At 38.4% G+C, this 18,464-nt stretch overlaps 2 protein-coding genes across 3 annotated transcripts; both read left to right on the forward strand.

Moving 5' to 3' along the window:
* Positions 1-1,128: 1,128 nt before the first annotated feature.
* On the forward strand, positions 1,129-13,650 carry LOC145568002 (uncharacterized). Of its 2 annotated transcripts, XM_081627447.1 has the most exons (14): positions 1,131-1,541; positions 1,619-1,679; positions 1,768-1,813; positions 1,916-1,966; positions 2,307-2,401; positions 2,530-2,601; positions 2,681-2,820; positions 3,170-3,263; positions 3,454-3,515; positions 10,810-10,914; positions 11,501-11,576; positions 12,119-12,231; positions 12,841-12,900; positions 13,002-13,650. In XM_081627447.1, exons 1-14 carry the CDS (start codon positions 1,282-1,284, stop codon positions 13,105-13,107), a joined length of 1,341 nt encoding a protein of 446 aa, XP_081483573.1. In that variant the 5' UTR covers positions 1,131-1,281; the 3' UTR covers positions 13,108-13,650. The 2 variants fall into 2 exon arrangements, with proteins under 2 accessions (XP_081483574.1, XP_081483573.1); XM_081627448.1 differs by lacking the exon at positions 1,916-1,966 and having other exon boundaries at positions 1,129-1,541.
* Positions 13,651-16,516: 2,866 nt separating this feature from the next.
* Positions 16,517-18,136, forward strand: LOC145569515 (uncharacterized). The gene is made up of 2 exons (XM_081628855.1): positions 16,517-17,316; positions 17,634-18,136. Exons 1-2 carry the CDS (start codon positions 16,673-16,675, stop codon positions 17,656-17,658), a joined length of 669 nt encoding a protein of 222 aa, XP_081484981.1. The 5' UTR covers positions 16,517-16,672; the 3' UTR covers positions 17,659-18,136.
* The last annotated feature ends 328 nt before the right edge of the window (positions 18,137-18,464 follow it).

The following is an 18,464-nucleotide window of genomic DNA, read 5'->3' on the forward strand; positions in this document are numbered from 1 at the left end:
GGATGGATTTATAAAGTAAGATTTATTAATAATAGTCAATTGAAATTAAATGACTTGTGTAACACAATTTTATTTATTTTTTTTTTTTTAATTTGAATTTATTATTGTCTACCCTTTAAATTTTTATTGTTACATATATATAAAAGAAAATTTTATTAAAAGAATTTTAAGTTTTTAATAGAATTTAAAAAATAGCATTTTGGAGGGAAAATTTTACACAAAATAATGCCAAGTGTGCATTCGGTGATTACTTTAGTATATAGTATATAGACTAGTTTTTTCCCAAGCAACGCTCGGATATTCATAAGAAAAAAAAAATTATATTTACATATTACTATAAATTTGTATTTGTTTATAGATTTTGTATACATTTAATATTTTATTTATTTAAATTTGTTATTGTTCTATTATTTAGGCTGTATAATTATTTTTATCAATTATCTTATTTTTTAAAGGAAAAAAATAAAATAAAAAATAAAAGGTTTTTGGGCGGGAAATTTTTTAATGTGGGCGCGACACATGTATTTTTGTAATTATTTTGGTGATTAATTTAGTGTATAGTATTGATGAAGTACTGATTGATGATTGATTGATTGATACCGTGAAAAAACACAAATAGGAACTATATTATGGACGGAGGAAGTATCAATTGAAGAGATTAACCTAGTCTTCCTGGTTTTGGAGCCGGTTAAATATGGTGATTTTGGTTAAAGTTATTTTGATCACTATGGCCCTGTTTGGTAATTAGCAGAACCTGATTGATAAAAGCTGATTACATTAGCTGGTTTGACAAGCTGATTGTGCTTGTTTGACTAGCTGATTGTATTAATCTGTTTGTATAAAGTTGTTTGGTAAAATTAGCTGATTAGATATAGCTGTTTTTTTAGTTGAACATATTAAAGACAATTTTAGACATTGACATTTTTTTTAGGGCATTAAAATTGTAAATTAGAGTAACTTTTTAGGATAAGATTGTCATTTGGCAACCATATCTCAACCAGCTAAAATGAAAAAGCATTATATTTTAGCTTTTTTACAAAAGTTAAAAAATTAGATGATTTTTGTAGTCAAAACTCTAACTTGATCAAATAAACTCATTTTTGGTCAAAACTCTAATTACCAAACATGGCCTATATTTAGATGATATCGGTGTATTCTTGGATTCTTGGATGAAATCGGTCTATTCTTTGACCTCATTTCCTTTCCTAAGGTTGTTGGAAATTGGAGATGACGGCATGGGAGTAAAAGAAGGGTAAAGATAGAAGAAGAGTGAAGAGAAAGATGTCGAATCGGTCGAATTTGTACAAGAACCCTTCCTTTGCTTACAAAAAGGCTTACAGCCTCTCCTCCATTGTTCAGAATCTTCATGCTTACAATGCCATCACCGGTGCCGGTAATGCTACGCCGTCTAACGATTCGCCGGCACCCGCTGTCAATCCTAAACGACGTCGTCAGCAATCCACCAATCCCCGCCAAGCCCAAATTGAAGTCGATGATATTGACGGCCCTATGTCTCACCAGGATTACATCCACTTACGAAGGTCTACTTTGATTTCAATTAATACGGTGTTGTTCTATGTTTCATCCTCGAATTCAATTTCAATTAATTATTTGACAGGCAAGAAGCTGCTTCTTCTTCTTCTCAGGGGTACCAGGAATTAACCCCAGATGATGTTCTGGTAATTCATTCTTCTTCTTCTCAGGGTTACCAGAAATCAACCCCAGAAATTAATTGTATTTTGAAATTACTTTTATGTACAATGACAGGGTTCATCTTCTTCTGCTTTACAATTGGTGGATTACGCAAGTGACAGTCAGTCTTCTATTTTTTTAATATAAAGATTAGAAGCTAGGATTGCTTTATTTTTTCTGTTATTCATAACTTGTAATTAATCTATTTTCTCTTTTGCATCAGCTGATGATTGTCCTTCAATATCAAATCAACTATCAGGACACCCAAATTTAGGTGTTTTTTCCTTCACTTTTGCCCCAGATGCTCCTTTTATTTTTTACGCATCTCAACTCTTCTTAGGGAGATAGAGGAGAGGAAATAGAGAAGTGAGGAACAAGAAGGAAAATGTGGCACACCTTCTTTACAAAACGAGTATAGTTTTCCTGCTCTAAAAAGTTACTTTCCACCTAAAACAAACGGAGCCTAACAATTTAGACTTTAGAGGCATGATTATATACCTGAATAGCATTTCATTCAGTTTAGAATGCCTTTTCGCTGTTCTGGTATTCTTGTGTGATGAGGTTTTCGTAACTGCATTTTCTCACCTACTAACAGATTCCTAATCGAATTTTAGATCATACAAAAAGTAGAAGTGAGCAGCGATTTCCTCTACCTGGTGAACCTGTTTGTGTTATTTGTGGTAGATATGGGGAGTACATTTGTGATGAGGTATGATGTAGATTGTAGAATTTTGACCACGACTTCATGTTTTTTCTGCATCCTGAATCTTATTTACACCTTTTTCATGGCTTTCCTGCTACTCGTTGGCTTATTTGGGGTGTATTGTTTTTTGGCAGACCGATGATGACATTTGTAGCATGGATTGCAAGGCTGTGCTGTTAAAGCAAAAGCATGATGGCCCTCCTGAGGTAGCAGTCCGTCTATTCTTTGAGTTAGGCTCTGAGAAATTTGAAGAAATAGTTCTTAACAGAAATCTGATTTATGCAGGGTGTTGTTAACAGTGAAGTGATTTTGTCTACATATGAACCCCAAGGATCATTAGGACGATCTGAATTACAAGAAGATACTTGGGACTTTGATCGCAATAGATGGTCTACAAAGAGATCTTGCTTATCGACTTATGAATGGTAAAGTTCTTCAATTATGTAGAATATATAACTTTTTCACAAAGTGTTTTAGCATGGCCTGTTTAGTGTCAAAAATGGTAAAAAAAAAGAACCTTTCATTAGAGTACCAATTAATTTTATGCCTTGATAAAGTGACAACCATGATGCCGGTAATGGAAAAATCTGATACTAGTCTCCTTGTGAAACTATGACTTTCTTGCTTCGTGCCTTTGAATTTGCGAGCATGACTCATGATGTTATGATAAATGATGCTCCCTCTAGGTCATGAAACCTGTGATCTTGTACATCATCATGTCTTCTGTTTCTGCTTCTTACATATTATGTCTTGACTCTCTACTATTTTTTGTAGTTGGAAGTGTAATAAACCTGGTCATCTTGCTGAAGATTGTTTAGTATCCAAACCTTGCCTCCAACCTTTAAATTTGACTCGAATCTGCAGTCAGGTGCTCTTTATGCTGTCACTCTTTCTTTGTTCCCTTCTCTCTCTCTCTCTCTCTCTCTCTCTCTCTCTCTCTCTCTCCTTCTTTGGCTTTGTTCAATCTTTGTTTGATAGCATGTATCTCAAAACTTTTATGCGTGTTACATAATTTTACAGTTTTATGTGCCTTAAACTCCTCTTCCTACAATATGTAGGGTGCAGTTAAGCCGAAGAGACCTGTGTTCATATCCACAAAACTTCGTGAATTGTACAGAAGGTTTGTGTCTGCTGTTATAAAAGAATCTTTCTGTGTTATCTCTATAGGGAATTCAACTTGCTTTTTTTTTTTTTTTTTTTTGCTTCTATGTTGCTGATATTGTGGTTCATTGTGATTTGATCTAATGTTGATCAAACAATTAGTCAATTAGTGTTTTAGTGAAGCCTGTGAAGGTGCGAGATGACTAATGCCCTTTAAATTACCTTGCATACCTCATATCAAATCAATGAAGAATTTTACATGAAGTGTCATGCTTATTTCTCATGCTTTTTTTCCCCTTTATTTTTTTTGGGAGGTGGGGGGCATGTTAACATCTAAAACGAAATATAACTGTTTCACCTCCCCTTGTCTTAATCGCGTGGGCAGGTTTTGATTTTTGACCCTGTTAAATCATAAATGAAAAATTCTTTGCCACCTCTTAACTTCATAAGAGATTATTCGTTGCAAAATTGATGCAACATTTGTCTTTTCATGGTCTTCAATGAATTAGTTTGACCATAAATATCTTTAATTATGCATTGATAAAATTATGAGACGCTTCTAAGAAGATCCCACTTGTCATGTTTTCTCTTATGAACTTGTTACAAATTATGATCAAATTATTATAATTGTTCATCGAAAGAGAAATGGTGCAACTATCAAGGCCGGGTAAGGCCCTGTGCAAGCTGGTCCTCAGCACAGGGCCCTGCTAGAGATCCTTCCAGACCTCCAGTGGTGATTACTTATGCAAGGAAGAAGCATGGCAAAGGCAGTAAAACCAATTAACAATGCAAGGGCAGAAGTGTCAATAGCTTTTATAATTCTGTTAGGGAAAGTTTGTTATAGAGAGAGAAGATTCTATTAGCAAGTGATTAGCTGGCTAAGCTTATTTAAGGGAGGGAATTCTGTTGTAATAATCATGCTAAAAATATTGTTAAGCTTTGCTTAGTTGGAGAGCTCCTTTCCTCTCGAAAGAAAGGTGTATTGATTGAATTTGCTGATCATCAATACAAACTATCTTCTTCTCTTCTCTTAATTTGCTGTTGTGGACTGAGCTAGCTTAAGGTTAGGCTAATTCCTAGCAAAGTGGTATCAGAGCAACCACGATCCTCGCTGGTGTAGATGATGGCTCGACTTACCCATGCTCAACGCTTGGACTTGCTGGAGCAGGAGATTGGTGGAGTTCCTAACCGTGTCGCTTAGTAGATCACAACGGCATTAGCGGTGTTCAAGTCAGACCTCATTGCTCAGCTCGCTGCCGGAGAAAAATCGATCTGAACCCCGATTGTCAAATGGCTCACCATATCAGTGGGATAATCCATTCGCCAGTGCGCAACCACACCTGGCGTTTGGAGATGGCGGAGATCCAGGAGGGCAATCGAACTGGCGGTTGAGGAAACTCGATTTGCCTCTGTTTGACGGCACAAACCCAGATGGTTGGATCCTCGAGGCGGAGAGATTCTTCCATTTTTATCGGCTAACTGCTGAAGATCAGCCGGAGGCGACGATTGTCGCGCTTGACGGCGACGCCTTGCTCTGGTATCAGTGGGAGCACCGGCGTCACCCCTTGTTGTCGTGGGATGCTCAGGCGTTTTAGAACCACCGCCATCGTCACGCTACATGAGCAGTGGCTCGCTCACCAACAGACTGGCACGGTGCTGATTACCGGCGATGCTTCATCGAACTTCTTGCTCCGACTGAGGGCGTACCATAGGAGATCGCAAAGGGTTAGTATATAAATGGGTTAAAAGATGATATCAAAGTGGAGGTCCGGATCCTAGACCCGATCTCCTTGGATCATGCCATGGATCTGTCCATGAGGATTGAGGAGAAATTGCGATTGGGCCCACGGCCCAAATCTGCGAGACATGCCCACTTGGCGAACACCTTATCCATCGATCCGCTCCAACCCACATACCCAGAATTCCCCGAACCTAAACACTAGCCTAAACATTAACTAAACCCTCACCAACTCCTCCACCTATAAGCCAAACACAACCCGAAACACTCACCACAACTAAAAAAACACCGGAGAGATAAGGCGGTTATCGGAAATCGAACTACAACAAAAACGCGAGCAGGGGTTATATTTTCGTTGCGACGAAAAATGGAACCTCAACCACCGTTGTCAGCGGCGTGGGTTGAGTGTTTTGCTTACCGTAGATGAAGAGGAAGACTGGGAGGATACCAGTGACTTTGATGCTGGTGACGATGGTTGAGACGCAACCTACCATGGGAATTATCAATCCACCGACAGTTGACTCCACGCCAGGGGTTTCTCTGAGTTCTGTAATGGGACTAACCAGCCAAAAACTATGAGGATGGCTGGATATGTGAAAGGCAGGTCTGTGGTGGTGATGATCGATCCCAGTGCCACCCATAATTTCATCTCCACCATAGCTGCTCAGAAGTTGGATATCCAACCCTCGGAATCCAAAAATTTTGCGGTGACTCTGGTACCAGTGAGGCGGTGTAAGGTGAGGGCATTTGTAAGGGGGTATTGTTGGATTTACAAGGTGTGTCTATAGTCGAAGACTTCCTCATCCTTCCTTTGGGTAGCTCGGATTTGATCCTTGGTATCCAATGGCTCGAGAAATTAGGCACCATCGCAACTAACGGGAAGACGCAAGTGATGAAATTCTAGTTAGGAGAAAATTCTGTCACACTTCGAGGTGATCAATCTCTTGGTCGCTCAGGTGTTTCTCTCGAGGCTATGATCAAGTCGCTTAAGAAGGAGAAGCAAGGATTCCCGGTGGAGTTAAACCACCTGTTTGGCCAGGCACAAGGGGATTCCAGTTCTAGTACGGTCCCTCTGTTTTTACATCAATTGCTAGCTGATTTCAGGGGAGTATTTGAGATGCCAGGGGTTTGCCACCACGGCGCCTAATTGAGCATTCTATTGTCCTGAAAGAGGGGACTAACTCGATTACTGTGCGTTCGTATCGGTATCCGCTAAGTTAGGAGGATGAGATAGAGCGGTTGGTACAGGACATGCACGCTGCAGGTATTAGTCAGCCTTCTTCTAGTCCTTACTCTAGTCCTATGTTGCTGGTTAAGAAACGTGATGGTTCGTGGCGCTTCTGTATTGACTATAGAGCTTTAAATAAATGCACTGTTCCTGACAAATACCCTATTCCCATCATTGATGAGCTATTAGACGAATTGTATGGTGCTTGTGTTTTTTCGAAATTGGACTTAAAATCGGGTTACCACCAGATTAGGGTCCGTGAAGAGGATGTGCATAAGACGGCATTTCGTACACACGAGGGACATTACAAATTTCTCGTGATGCCCTTTGGTCTAACGAATGCTCCCGCAACTTTCCAGTCCTTAATGAACACAGTTTTCAAGCCGTTCCTTCGTAAATTTGTGTTGGTCTTCTTTGATGATGTGTTGGTCTATAGCAAGTCTCATGAGGAGCATGAGGAACACTTAACCGAGGTGTTAAGGGTGCTGCAAACACATCAATTATATGCAAACCAGAAAAAGTGTGAGTTCGGGCAGGAACGTGTGGCCTATTTGGGTCACATTATCTCAGGCCAAGGGGTGGAAGTTGATCAGAGCAAAGTTCAAGCTATGTTAGACTGGCCACAACTGAGAAATTTGAAGGAGCTACGAGGGTTCTTGGGGTTGACTGGATACTACAGAAAATTCATCAAAAATTATGCTCAAATTGTCCATCCTTTGACACAGCAGTTGAAGAAGGATAACTACGGCTGGAATGAGGCTGCCACCCAAGCCTTTGTGACTCTTAAGGAAGCCATGACTAAGGCTCCTATTCTTGCCATGCCTAATTTTTCTCAACCCTTTATTTTGGAGACTGACGCGTGTGGTCAAGGAGTTGGCGCGGTGTTACTTCAATTTGGGCACCCTATTGCCTACTTCAGCAAGTTGTTAGGTAGCCGCGCATGGAATAAGCCTATCTATGAAAAAGAGTTGATGGCTACCGTGCTCGCAGTTGAAAAGTGGCGCCATTATTTGTTGGGTAGGCATTTCATAGTGCGTACCGACCAGAAAAGTTTAAAATTTATGTTGGAGCAACGTGAGGTAGGACAAGCCTACCAAAAGTGGGTGGGGAAGCTCTTGTGTTACTCTTTTGAAATTCAGTATAAACCCGGTTCTAGCAACATCGTGGCTGACGCCTTATCTCGAGAGTTAGTCCACAATATTACCTGTGCAAATATGGTCTCATCTTGTGGGGTGCCCTGGGCTATGTTTCAGCTCCATATTCAGAAAGATCCTCTGATTTGCAAGCTGACTAGCAGCATTAAGCAAGGGGGTAAGGTTCCCGGATGGTTTACTCTAGACAATCATGTCCTTAAGTACAAAGGGAGGGTTGTTATCCCGAAAGTTTCTGCCTTCACTTCTGCCTTGCTCCGTGAGTATCATGACTCACCTATTGGGGGTCATGCGGGAGACTTTAAGACATACCAACGGCTGTCGGCAGAGTGGTATTGGATGGGCATGCGCAAGGATGTCACTCGTATGTTCAAGCATGCCAGGTCTGCCAGCAAAATAAGACCTCTACAGTTAGCCCTATGGGTCTTTTGCAGCCCCTTCCCATCCCGGACAAGGTTTGGGAGGACATTTCGATGGACTTCATTGAAGGCCTCCCTAAGTCAGCTGGTTGGGACACCATCTTGGTGGTAGTTGACAGACTTTCTAAGTACGGGCATTTCATACTCCTCAAACATCCCTTCACTGCTCCAATGGTTGCCCAAGTCTTCGTTCGAGAGGTGGTGAGGTTGCATGGTGTTCCTTCCACCATTGTCTCTGATATGGATAAGGTATTCCTAAGCATTTTTTGGAATGATCTTTTCAAGCTACAAGGCACACAGTTGGCTAGGAGTACGGCTTATCACCCTCAGTCGGACGGACAGATAGAAGTGGTTAATAAGGGCGTGGAATCTTATCTCCGTTGCTTTGTGAATGGAAAACCAAGGACTTGGTCTACTTGGATTCCCTGGCAGAATATTGCTATAACACATCATTTCATACAGCCACCAACTGTACTTCCTTCAAGGTGTTGTATGGTCGTGACCCCCCTCATCTCATTCGTTACTCTCAAGGTACTACTTCGGTTGCCTCCGTGGAAGATCAGTTAATGGAGCACGATGCTGTGTTGGATGACTTAAAGTTCCATCTTCTAAGGGCTCAGGAATATATGCGCCACTACGAGAACAAGAGTAGGAGAGCAGGACACTTTGAAGTGGGAGATTTGGTGTTCTTAAAACTCCAACCATACCGTCAGCTGTCTGTGGGAAGGAGGACAAATGAGAAGCTGTCTCCGAGGTATTATGGGCCATACCCAGTGATCCAGAGAGTTGAGGAGGTGGCGAATAAGTTGTTGTTGCCTGATGGATCTAAAATTCACCCAGTGTTCCACTGCTCCCAGCTGAAAAGGTCGATTGGTCAGGGACACACCCCTTCTCCATTGCCTGCCCAGCTAACATCTGACATGGTGCTTGAAGTGCTGCCTGAAAGTGTCCTTGGGGTCAGGAACAATCAGCAAGGCAACCTCACTTTCGTTGAAGTCCTCATCAAGTGGCAGCATTTCTCAGAATTGGAGGCGACTTGGGAGCCTTTTGATGACATTGATGCTAGGTTCCCTGAGTTCCACCTTGAGGACAAGGTGAAGCTTGTGGCAGGGGGTATTGCTAGAGATCCTTCCAGACCTCCAGTGGTGATTACTTATGCAAGGAAGAAGCATGGCAAAGGCAGTAAAACCAATTAACAATGCAAGGGCAGAAGTGTCAATAGCTTTTATAATTCTGTTAGGGAAAATTTGTTATAGAGAGAGAAGATTCTATTAGCAAGTGATTAGCTGGCTAAGCTTATTTAAGGGAGGGAATTCTGTTGTAATAATCATGCTAAAAATATTGTTAAGCTTTGCTTAGTTGGAGAGCTCCTTTCCTCTCGAAAGAAAGGTGTATTGATTGAATTTGCTGATCATCAATACAAACTATCTTCTTCTCTTCTCTTAATTTGCTGTTGTGGACTGAGCTAGCTTACAGGTTAGGCTAATTCCTAGCAGGCCTCATGGCCCAATAAATTTCAAGGGCCCCAAATCAATGCATAGTATAATTATCAGATTTGTACATACTCTTTCATACACTACTTTGATGGCGGCTTGGTGGTAGAATTAATAGGCAATGTTTTATTTGGTGTGAGGTTCGAACCTTTAGGAAGATATTTTTTTTTCCTTTTTTGCTAACGTGTTCATATTTTTCTTTTCTTTTCTTTTTATTTTAACTTTGGTTTTGTGTAATATAATATTTTTCACTCTTTTTTTTTTTTTTTATTTTTTTTTTAACAAATGTAAAAAATATTACCATGTATGTATCTTTTGCTATTTGCAGACAATTTATCTGTTTTTTTTTTTTTTTTGTTTTTATTAACTGAATGATTTTTCTCATTACAATAATATAACATTATCTACGTCTTACATGTGTATCACTTACAGAGTATATGATTATATATCATTAACGCATAAATTCACTATTAAAAAACTTGAATATTTGTATCATTTTTTTTTTTTTCATTATTAGCAATATTGTAAACTCTTAAACATTGTAATAAAAATAGCACAGGGCCCCTTATTTGCATAAGACGGCCCTGACAACTATTTAGTAAAGCAAGTAATAAGCAGTAAACTTTAGTTGTTGGCACATTTATGGTGTATCTAGTGGTTTATTATAGATTTGGTGGGCAGCTTTGGGATCACTTTGGGCCTTTAGAAAGACGATTGCACTGCCTTCCAATCTGCCAATTTTCCATGCCATGTGTGGCGCTCTCACGATTTGACATGTTGCCACTTGCCAGTCTTCTGAATGTCGCAGTAATTGGTGGAAGCTCTCTATAAAATTTGGGTCTCACAAAATTACAATCGATTATTTGCTCAAATTCTTGATCAATGGTAAAGATATGCAGTTTTGTAGCTTTGCAAATCTGATAATAGTAAAGGGGAATGGAGGAGAAAGGGAGGAGAGAGATAATTTATAAAATAACAAGAGATATAATTGAAAATAGAAATTGGAATTCTGAGATTTAGGAGTTCGATGCTGTGGAGCATTGTAATTTAATAATATACCCTATCATGATGTTTATTTGTAGATACCTGATTGATAAAAGGTGGTAGTCTAAAACACGTTGTGTCAGGAGTGCCCAGTCTCCTCCAGCTCTTCATTACTATTACGCTTACGAGAATCTAGATTTAGATGAGGGTATATAATTGTTTTTTTCTTGTTTATATATATATTTTCTTTTTTCCAATCGTTCCCTTCTACATTAGCTTACTGTCAATATCATGTTTCAGATGCCACCAGGTAAACAAGACCTTGGTGAATGCTAAGTGCAATGCATGCTGCAATTCTATCTCCTTGGCGACATGCCTTGATTGTAGTACCATAGTTTGTGACAGGTATTCTGGAGCAATGGTTATTTTCATTGAGCTCAGTATTAATGATATTTATATGATTATGTGAAACTTTTATGTGATATGGTAAAATGGTACTATTCCCAAAATTTCTGACCTGCCTGAACCAACTCATCGACTAACGCCTCTTTTGGGTCTGATTCTTGCTGGTCACATCTTCAAGCGATTCCCAAATTTAGACTGCAGTTATTTTTTGTACGCTGTAAAATTTTAGCCTGCCTGTTCTCTATCCCTGTGTTTTATGATATTTTGTGAGTGGTGGTTACATCCCTAAGCTAGGAGGGTGCTCATGCACCTACTTAACCATTTACAAATAATTAAACAACTCACTACATAGTATGTGCTATTAAAGTCGTCAGCCTCAAGTTTGAGTCTTCAGGAGCCTATATAGTATATATGCTCGATAAGCCCCCATTATCATTTAACTTTTTCTTTGACATGTTTTTTAAAAAAAATTATATATGGTGCATCACTTGTTTATTGTCCTAGATCCTTTTATTCAGTCATTATTCTTTAATAGGAATTAGGATCTCTTACTTGCTCTGTCCTCTGACATTAAGAACTTTTGCAGTGCAGGTCATCTCTCTGGGCATATATCAGCTCATCCTGCACATCAACATATATACTCTCATAAACTTGAGCGCTTGGTATGTATTTTGCTCAGAGGATAAAATCTGCTGCTTGTTCTTTACCGCTAATGTGTAGCACTTGTCATTGTGCTGGTTGTTCAGCTTTCGCACTTGTGACAACAGAATCAAAAATAAGTTTTCTTGAGACTATGTTTATCCCAGACTATGCCGAATTCTGTCATGCATTACTTTTACACGTCTTCTGGCTTCTGTTGGTTGTAGTTTGTCTATAAAGTGAGAGTTACTGTTTCTGCCTCAGTTTATTCATCTTAGTACATGGAGAATTTGTGTACAAGATAGTCTTTCTGCTTGTTGCTTGCATTCAACTTTAGGGTGGCAGGTTTGCTGACTGCCTTTTTAGTGATGTTTACCTATATTTGTAGTGAAGTGGGGGAGTGACTGGATCCAACTCGCGTGAGAATAATGTTACTATACTGTGCTTCAAACATAGTTTTACATGTCAATTCCCAAGTTGCTACAATGCCACTTGCAAGTGACTATTTATATAGAGTATGTGGTTAAGTTCTGCTTTATTGAGATAAGCTTTTACTTCCATATAGGTCAAATGCTGCAAGTCAACTTGTGAAGTGATTGATGTCAGGGATCTTTTAGCTTGCCACTACTGTTTTGACAAGGCATTCAACAAGTTCTATGATATGTATACTGCAACATGGTATGTTCTATTTTCCTTACATTGTTCCTCTGAATTTTAATTCCAATTTGACTGTTACTTTGACACCCTCATTTACCTCAAAAATTGAGTGTCGTATCGAAGACATGACACTCTACTTGGGCACTTCATTTTTAACTAAAAACTAGTTTTTTTTCAACAAAATGGCCGAGTTCGATACTTGGACACTCGTATCCAAGTAGACACTTAATCCGTGTCCGAGTAACATGGCGGCGATTTCAGTTTGGCTTGAAGTTTTGAGCATTTTTTATCATACAAGATGATTGAAAAGGGCGTGTGTCCTGTGTCCAGCAGCTAGTCTGCTATCTAAATGCTTAGTCAATCTCCTTGCCAAAAGTCTGGCATCCAAAAATTTGCATGAATCCAAATTAACTAGAGTAAAAATTTAGATACTTAGGATGGATGTGCTGGATTGATGAAAGAGTGAAAATTTCACTCATCCATATCAAGAAGAATTTCAAGCACTGCCTATGCATGTCACAGCTTTATGGTTAACAGCTAAGAGACTTAGTTGAACATTGCATTGAACTTTTTGAGATTGGTTTAATCTGTTGGCCCAACATATAGTGATTAGCTCCTTGTCAAATACAGGAAAGGAGGTGGGCTTGCAATGGTCTGGGGATCCATTTGCTGTGAGGATCATTTTGAATGGTTAGTATTCTGTGCTTCCTGTGTAGCTGCATTCAGATTCTGTCATTTGAATGAATCTCTTCATGAAATATATCCAACTAACTCCTGATTTATCGATTCAGGCATAGGATGAATTGCTTGAATGCAGATGCAGAAGATGGAGCATACATCTTCCGGCGAGGTGCTGGAAGAGAAAAGAATGAGCAAATCAGCAACTTCATATTTTAGTAGGGTCAATCTCCACCAACATTCAGTCGTGCAGTCACTTTGCAAGGTACAGTGGTTGGTGCACTAACTAAGTTCATGGAGCCTGAGATACAAGGGACAAGATCGAGGTCTAGAAGGGAATGTGCAGGTTTCTCTGATTCCATCTATGAATCAAAGAATTGCTACATAATTTCAACTCTAATCATATACTGGGCATTGGTCCAGAGTTTTCCCTTCAAAATCCTTTTGTTGGTCGCCAGAGTCGAGACAACCCTGGGTGATCATGGAATATTGGAAAAAGATCTGATCGACTTCCTGAAATCTGCTTGTTTGCCACTGAGTTGTGCAAATGTATTATGCAGTGTATCATAAATTATTGTAGGACTGTAGCAGATAGTGTGTGTTGTAAATATGTTTTACCTCTGTTTCCTCTTATAGCTCTTAATTAGACATCCATGTTTTTGGATCGTCATCTGTGAACATTGTACTCCATATATCCTGTGTTCTTGGTTTTATTAGTAATATTATTATGTCTGTTTGCATTTATAAAGCAATTTATTGAAATCCAATGTTTTAGAATAGAAACAAAAATTATTTCTGGCCTCATTAACCGGAGAATTCCTTGGAAAAGGGAAATATAAAAAGTAAAGGTCTATTTAAAGAAGTATGATTGTATATAAATGCAAGGAATTATGTAAAATTAGATTACATATATTGTTGAATGTGATGCAATTATGGCATTTAATTAGTTAATAGTCAATGAATAAGATAAGCTTAGATTGGTCGATATCTAATTAAATAATGCAGTCGTTGAACAACAGAAGGTACCAAATGTCCAACAACTGCGAAAAGTAATACAGGAAAACAATTACACAAATAAGTAGAGCCAAAAACTGCAGTGAGTACAAGGTTTGTGAATCCAACCCTTTACAGTCAGAACGTCGTCTTCATGGGGTTGTTTCGTACATGTTAGCTAGTTTACCTTACCTTAATTACCCACTTTTTTTGTAGGTTTATATTAACCCTTTACGTCAAAGATATCCATCAATTACAACATTTATTTGTTATTCCAATCATCCTTTATATCTCCACAAAATTGGCCTCACCGAAAATTTCTTTAAAAACGCGGGACAGAAGAAAGGAAAGTCCCAACAATCATGAAATAGATAGGATTACACGAAATATAATCCTTTAGGCATAGGAGTTTAACCAACATACTCGTTATTATTCCTCGTACTATATTTGTCATTCGTATTACGGTATCAGATTACTAAGCTTTAGGATCTCAAGTATGGAAACAAAGCACTTATACCTGAAGATAGCTGATGTTGATATGGAAAACCAAGGGAGTAACAATGAGTCTTTGCTTCTGTCACCGCCTCGCCATAGGAAAGGAATTCGTATAGGGGTGGTTATTTTCTGTTTGTTTGCCGTTGCATTTTTTATCATCCATTGTTGCCCTCTCTTCCAAACTTACAAAGCTCATCATCATCACTTGCTTGATTACTCTCAAGCTGATTCTTTCTATGCCTCTAACGACCCTCCATATCCATATTATGATGATGAATATAATTATGACAACAGCAGCGGCAGCAGCAACAACAACAACAACAACAGCAACGAACAACAGCAACAGCAACAACACATATATGTCGAGGCTCCTACCGCTTCACCAACAGGTCAACAACAGCACATATATTATGCTTGGAAAGACGTGAGCTACACCAACAAACGTCTAAGAATCAAGAGACTATGATGACACAGAAACAAGCTTAAGATTCAGGAGATTATAACTCGTTTTAGAGAAGACTTCATGTCATTAGGACTAAAACTTTGGGATAACTCCCTTCTTACTCCATTCATATTGTTTTAAAAGTATGTCATTGAAGTGGATGGTATCAATTACATTGTTATGATCATAAAATAATAATACCTAGTATAATGTGATTCCATCCTTTTTATTTTATTTTTTATTTTTATTTTTGAGGTATTTGACAACAAAGCTAATCCAGGCCACTAGTATAACAGTTACAATGTCACATGTAATTTACTCGAATAATAAATAAAAAAAAAAGTTATTAATTAACGTACTCAAGAAAACTACATCATAAAAAGTAAGAGTTTGAAGAGTGGTTAAAGACTTGTGATTTGTGAATAAGAATCCCTTTTATATTGTGTAAAATTGGCTTTGAGGAGAAATCATGTTAATCCTTTACAGTATTAACGAACTCAATCCAGTCCTTCATCCGCTACTTAGTTTAAGATTTACTTGCGTTTCAATACTCTAATTGCACCGAGTTTAAATTTTTTTTTACTAGCTTGATTTTCAATTATTAGAATTTTATTGAACTTATTTTATCTTGAGATGAGTGACCTTTATAAAACAAAACTTGTCACATGACTTAAGCTTAATAGCTTATAATTAGCACATGATTATTACAAACAGAAGAGATTTAAAACCAAGTAACTCCAGTAATTAGCACAAGGTTTATGTTGATATTCGAACAAGTACGCAATTATGCTAGAGGAGAAGAAAAGGTGGGATAGGGAGGTGAATAGGTGTGCCTTCTATAAAGGTCGGGATGGACTAGCTAACGTGACGGAGATGGGTAATTACTAATTATCACTTTAAGAGTTAAAGGGGGATGGATGTGTTTGGTGCACCTCTTGAACAAATTCTATTAACTGAACCAGTATTAAAAAAAAACTCCATAAAGGTCGTCACGATGGATTGCAAATTAGCTCGTTCATGTTATTTGTTATTTGATCAAGATTTGGACCATTTGTGAACATTGACCAATAAATTAGCTTAACATGAACATGAATTTAAATTTATATAAGCTGATATATATAGCTCATTTATTTTTATTTTACTATTTTCTAGTAACATCTAGTAACATTATGACTTATTCACAATTTTTAATTAAAATTTTTAAATTAAATTATGCTTTATTTTGAGAGTTTTTAATGTCAAAAAACACAAAATTGGGTTTTAAGAAACTATGAAAAACATCTAAATATAACTGTATTAAAGTGTTTTTTGAAGGGAATTTTCCCTTATAAACTCTACTTTATTATTATCATTAAAAAAAAAAAAAACTCTACTTTATTATTATTAAAAAATTTATTTATACTTTTCTCTAGAAACTTCTATTATTTAAAACAGCGCGTTATTAAAGTGACTGGACATCTATGTCAATAGACAAACGTCAAAACATGACCAGATAACCCTTGATCGAACTAGAAACCCCTAATTAAATAACCCTGATTAAGTAACCCCTGATCCATCAAGTAATCCATAACTGATCAAATAACCTTTAAATTAGTAATCTCGACAACACGGTATGATCAGCCGAATATAATTTAGGGATTATTTAGTACTCCGTACTTCTTATAAACCGGTGATTCATGAATTCGGAGTAGATTATTTTGTTGTTAAAAAAGGGGTTAGGCTGTGTCAAAAAAAAAGGGGGGGCTAGCTAGCGATGTTGAGTACTGGCGATTAATAACTGAAGAAAATTCCCGTAGTTGAATTCCAAGTGAAACCCTAAGTTCCCGCGGCAACGATCTTCAGCGATCTTGAGGTATGGGTGGTCATGGAGGTCTGAACATCCTTCCTCAGAAGAAGTGGAATGTCTACAACTTCGACAACCGCGAGAAGGTTCGTAAAGACGAGGAAGCCGCCGCCAAAGATGAACAGGTCAAGCGCGACCAATCTCGTAAGCGCGACTCCGAATTCCGCCTTCTGCAGCTCCGTCGTGCCCGTGGCGTTGATCCTCATCCCACCAATTTGAAATCAGAATCAAAATCGGAACCACCAATTTGTGCAGATGAACCGAAATCGGAATCGGATTCGAAGCATATAAACTTGTTCGACGGAATAAAGATATTCGATCCAATTGAGGTTGTAAAGAAGGTGAAGAAAGAAGACGAAGAAGGTAGTAAGAGGAAGAAGATGAAGAAGGAGGAGGTGAGGGTGGTGGGGCCTGAGGATGAGGTGTATAGGCTTGGTTATGGAGTTGCTGGGAAAGGGGTGAAGGCTCCCTGGTATACGCTGAAGCCTGATAAGGAGGTGGAGGTGGAGGAAAAAAGGAAAGAGACAAATGATAAGATGATGAAGAAGACAGTGGAGGAGCTTAGGGAAGAACGACTCAATAGAGAGAAGGCTGAGAAGGAGAGGGAGCGAGCTTTGCTATTGAACAAAAGACCCAGTGATGATCACTATCCAAGGTATATTTCTTGTTTATTTTATGATTGGTATGTCTGGATTATTAGCCGACCCCAAATCATTTTCGGACTAAGGCATTGTTGTTGTTATTGGTATGTCTGGATTATCTTGTTGGTAGGCTCTTGAAACTAATGTTCTAGAGACTGTATTATGTTTATCTATTCGACTATTATGCTTATAGATTTTAAGCCAATTGAACCAATTCTGAGCATTGCCTACAAATTTCAGAACATAATTCTATGGTTGCTTTCACCTTATGTGTTTGAGAATATCAACTCGTTTGTTGTTTAAATTGGGTTTTTTTTACATGAGCTTACAGGGACCGATTTATGAGGCAACGGTGATATATGTCCTGTGTTTCTTCCTCATCTATGGCTTTCTTTCAAGTGCTTGCTTCAGAGACCGGATATGGAGTCATTTTTCTCTAACGGATACTGTGGGGGATTCCAAATATGTTGTTTCCAGCCCCTGTGTATTTGGTTTTCTGCTGGAGAATTGATCTGGTTCTTTTCTTGCTTCATGCGTAAGCTCACTCTGCTTGACGCCTTGACCTGACACCAAACTGCTGATCAGATTCGATGATTGCTTCAACTACTGAGATCTCCCTTGCTCATCTCATATTATTCGAATGCTTAAACTTGTTGGCATTGTTTTGTTTGGTGATCTATATACTTACAAGTTGTAAACACGATAGTGCATTATGTAACCGTCTCTTAAATGATTTTTTTTTCCTCCTTCCCCTTATGTGGTAGTAAAGGTGTTATAAGGCCCTTATGGATAGCCAATGGCATACACTGCGGCGATCATTTATTTTGTTTTTGAATCTGATTGTGATTTGGTGCCTGAAAATTTGTTCACTTATTCCTTGTTTCATTGAATAGACTATAACAAAGTAATTTCCTATAATTTGAGCTCACTATTGTCAACAAGGCTCCCTTTCCTCTCACTTCTGGTGTTTATTATTCACATTGATGCGGAGATGGGTGTCATCCAGCCTTCCCACTTCCCCTCTCACCCCTTTATTTGTATTCTGTCCATACAGATTGCTATACAAAATCGTTTTCTGATGAGGTATTAATTTCAACCCTTCTGTCTTTGGAAGACAGTACCTATAAAAACATAGGAAGTGTTGCTTGCCACACTCTGCTTG

Source organism: Chenopodium album, chromosome 11 (assembly GCF_948465745.1).
Source record: "Chenopodium album chromosome 11, dcCheAlbu1.1, whole genome shotgun sequence".
NCBI lineage: Eukaryota > Viridiplantae > Streptophyta > Magnoliopsida > Caryophyllales > Amaranthaceae > Chenopodium > Chenopodium album.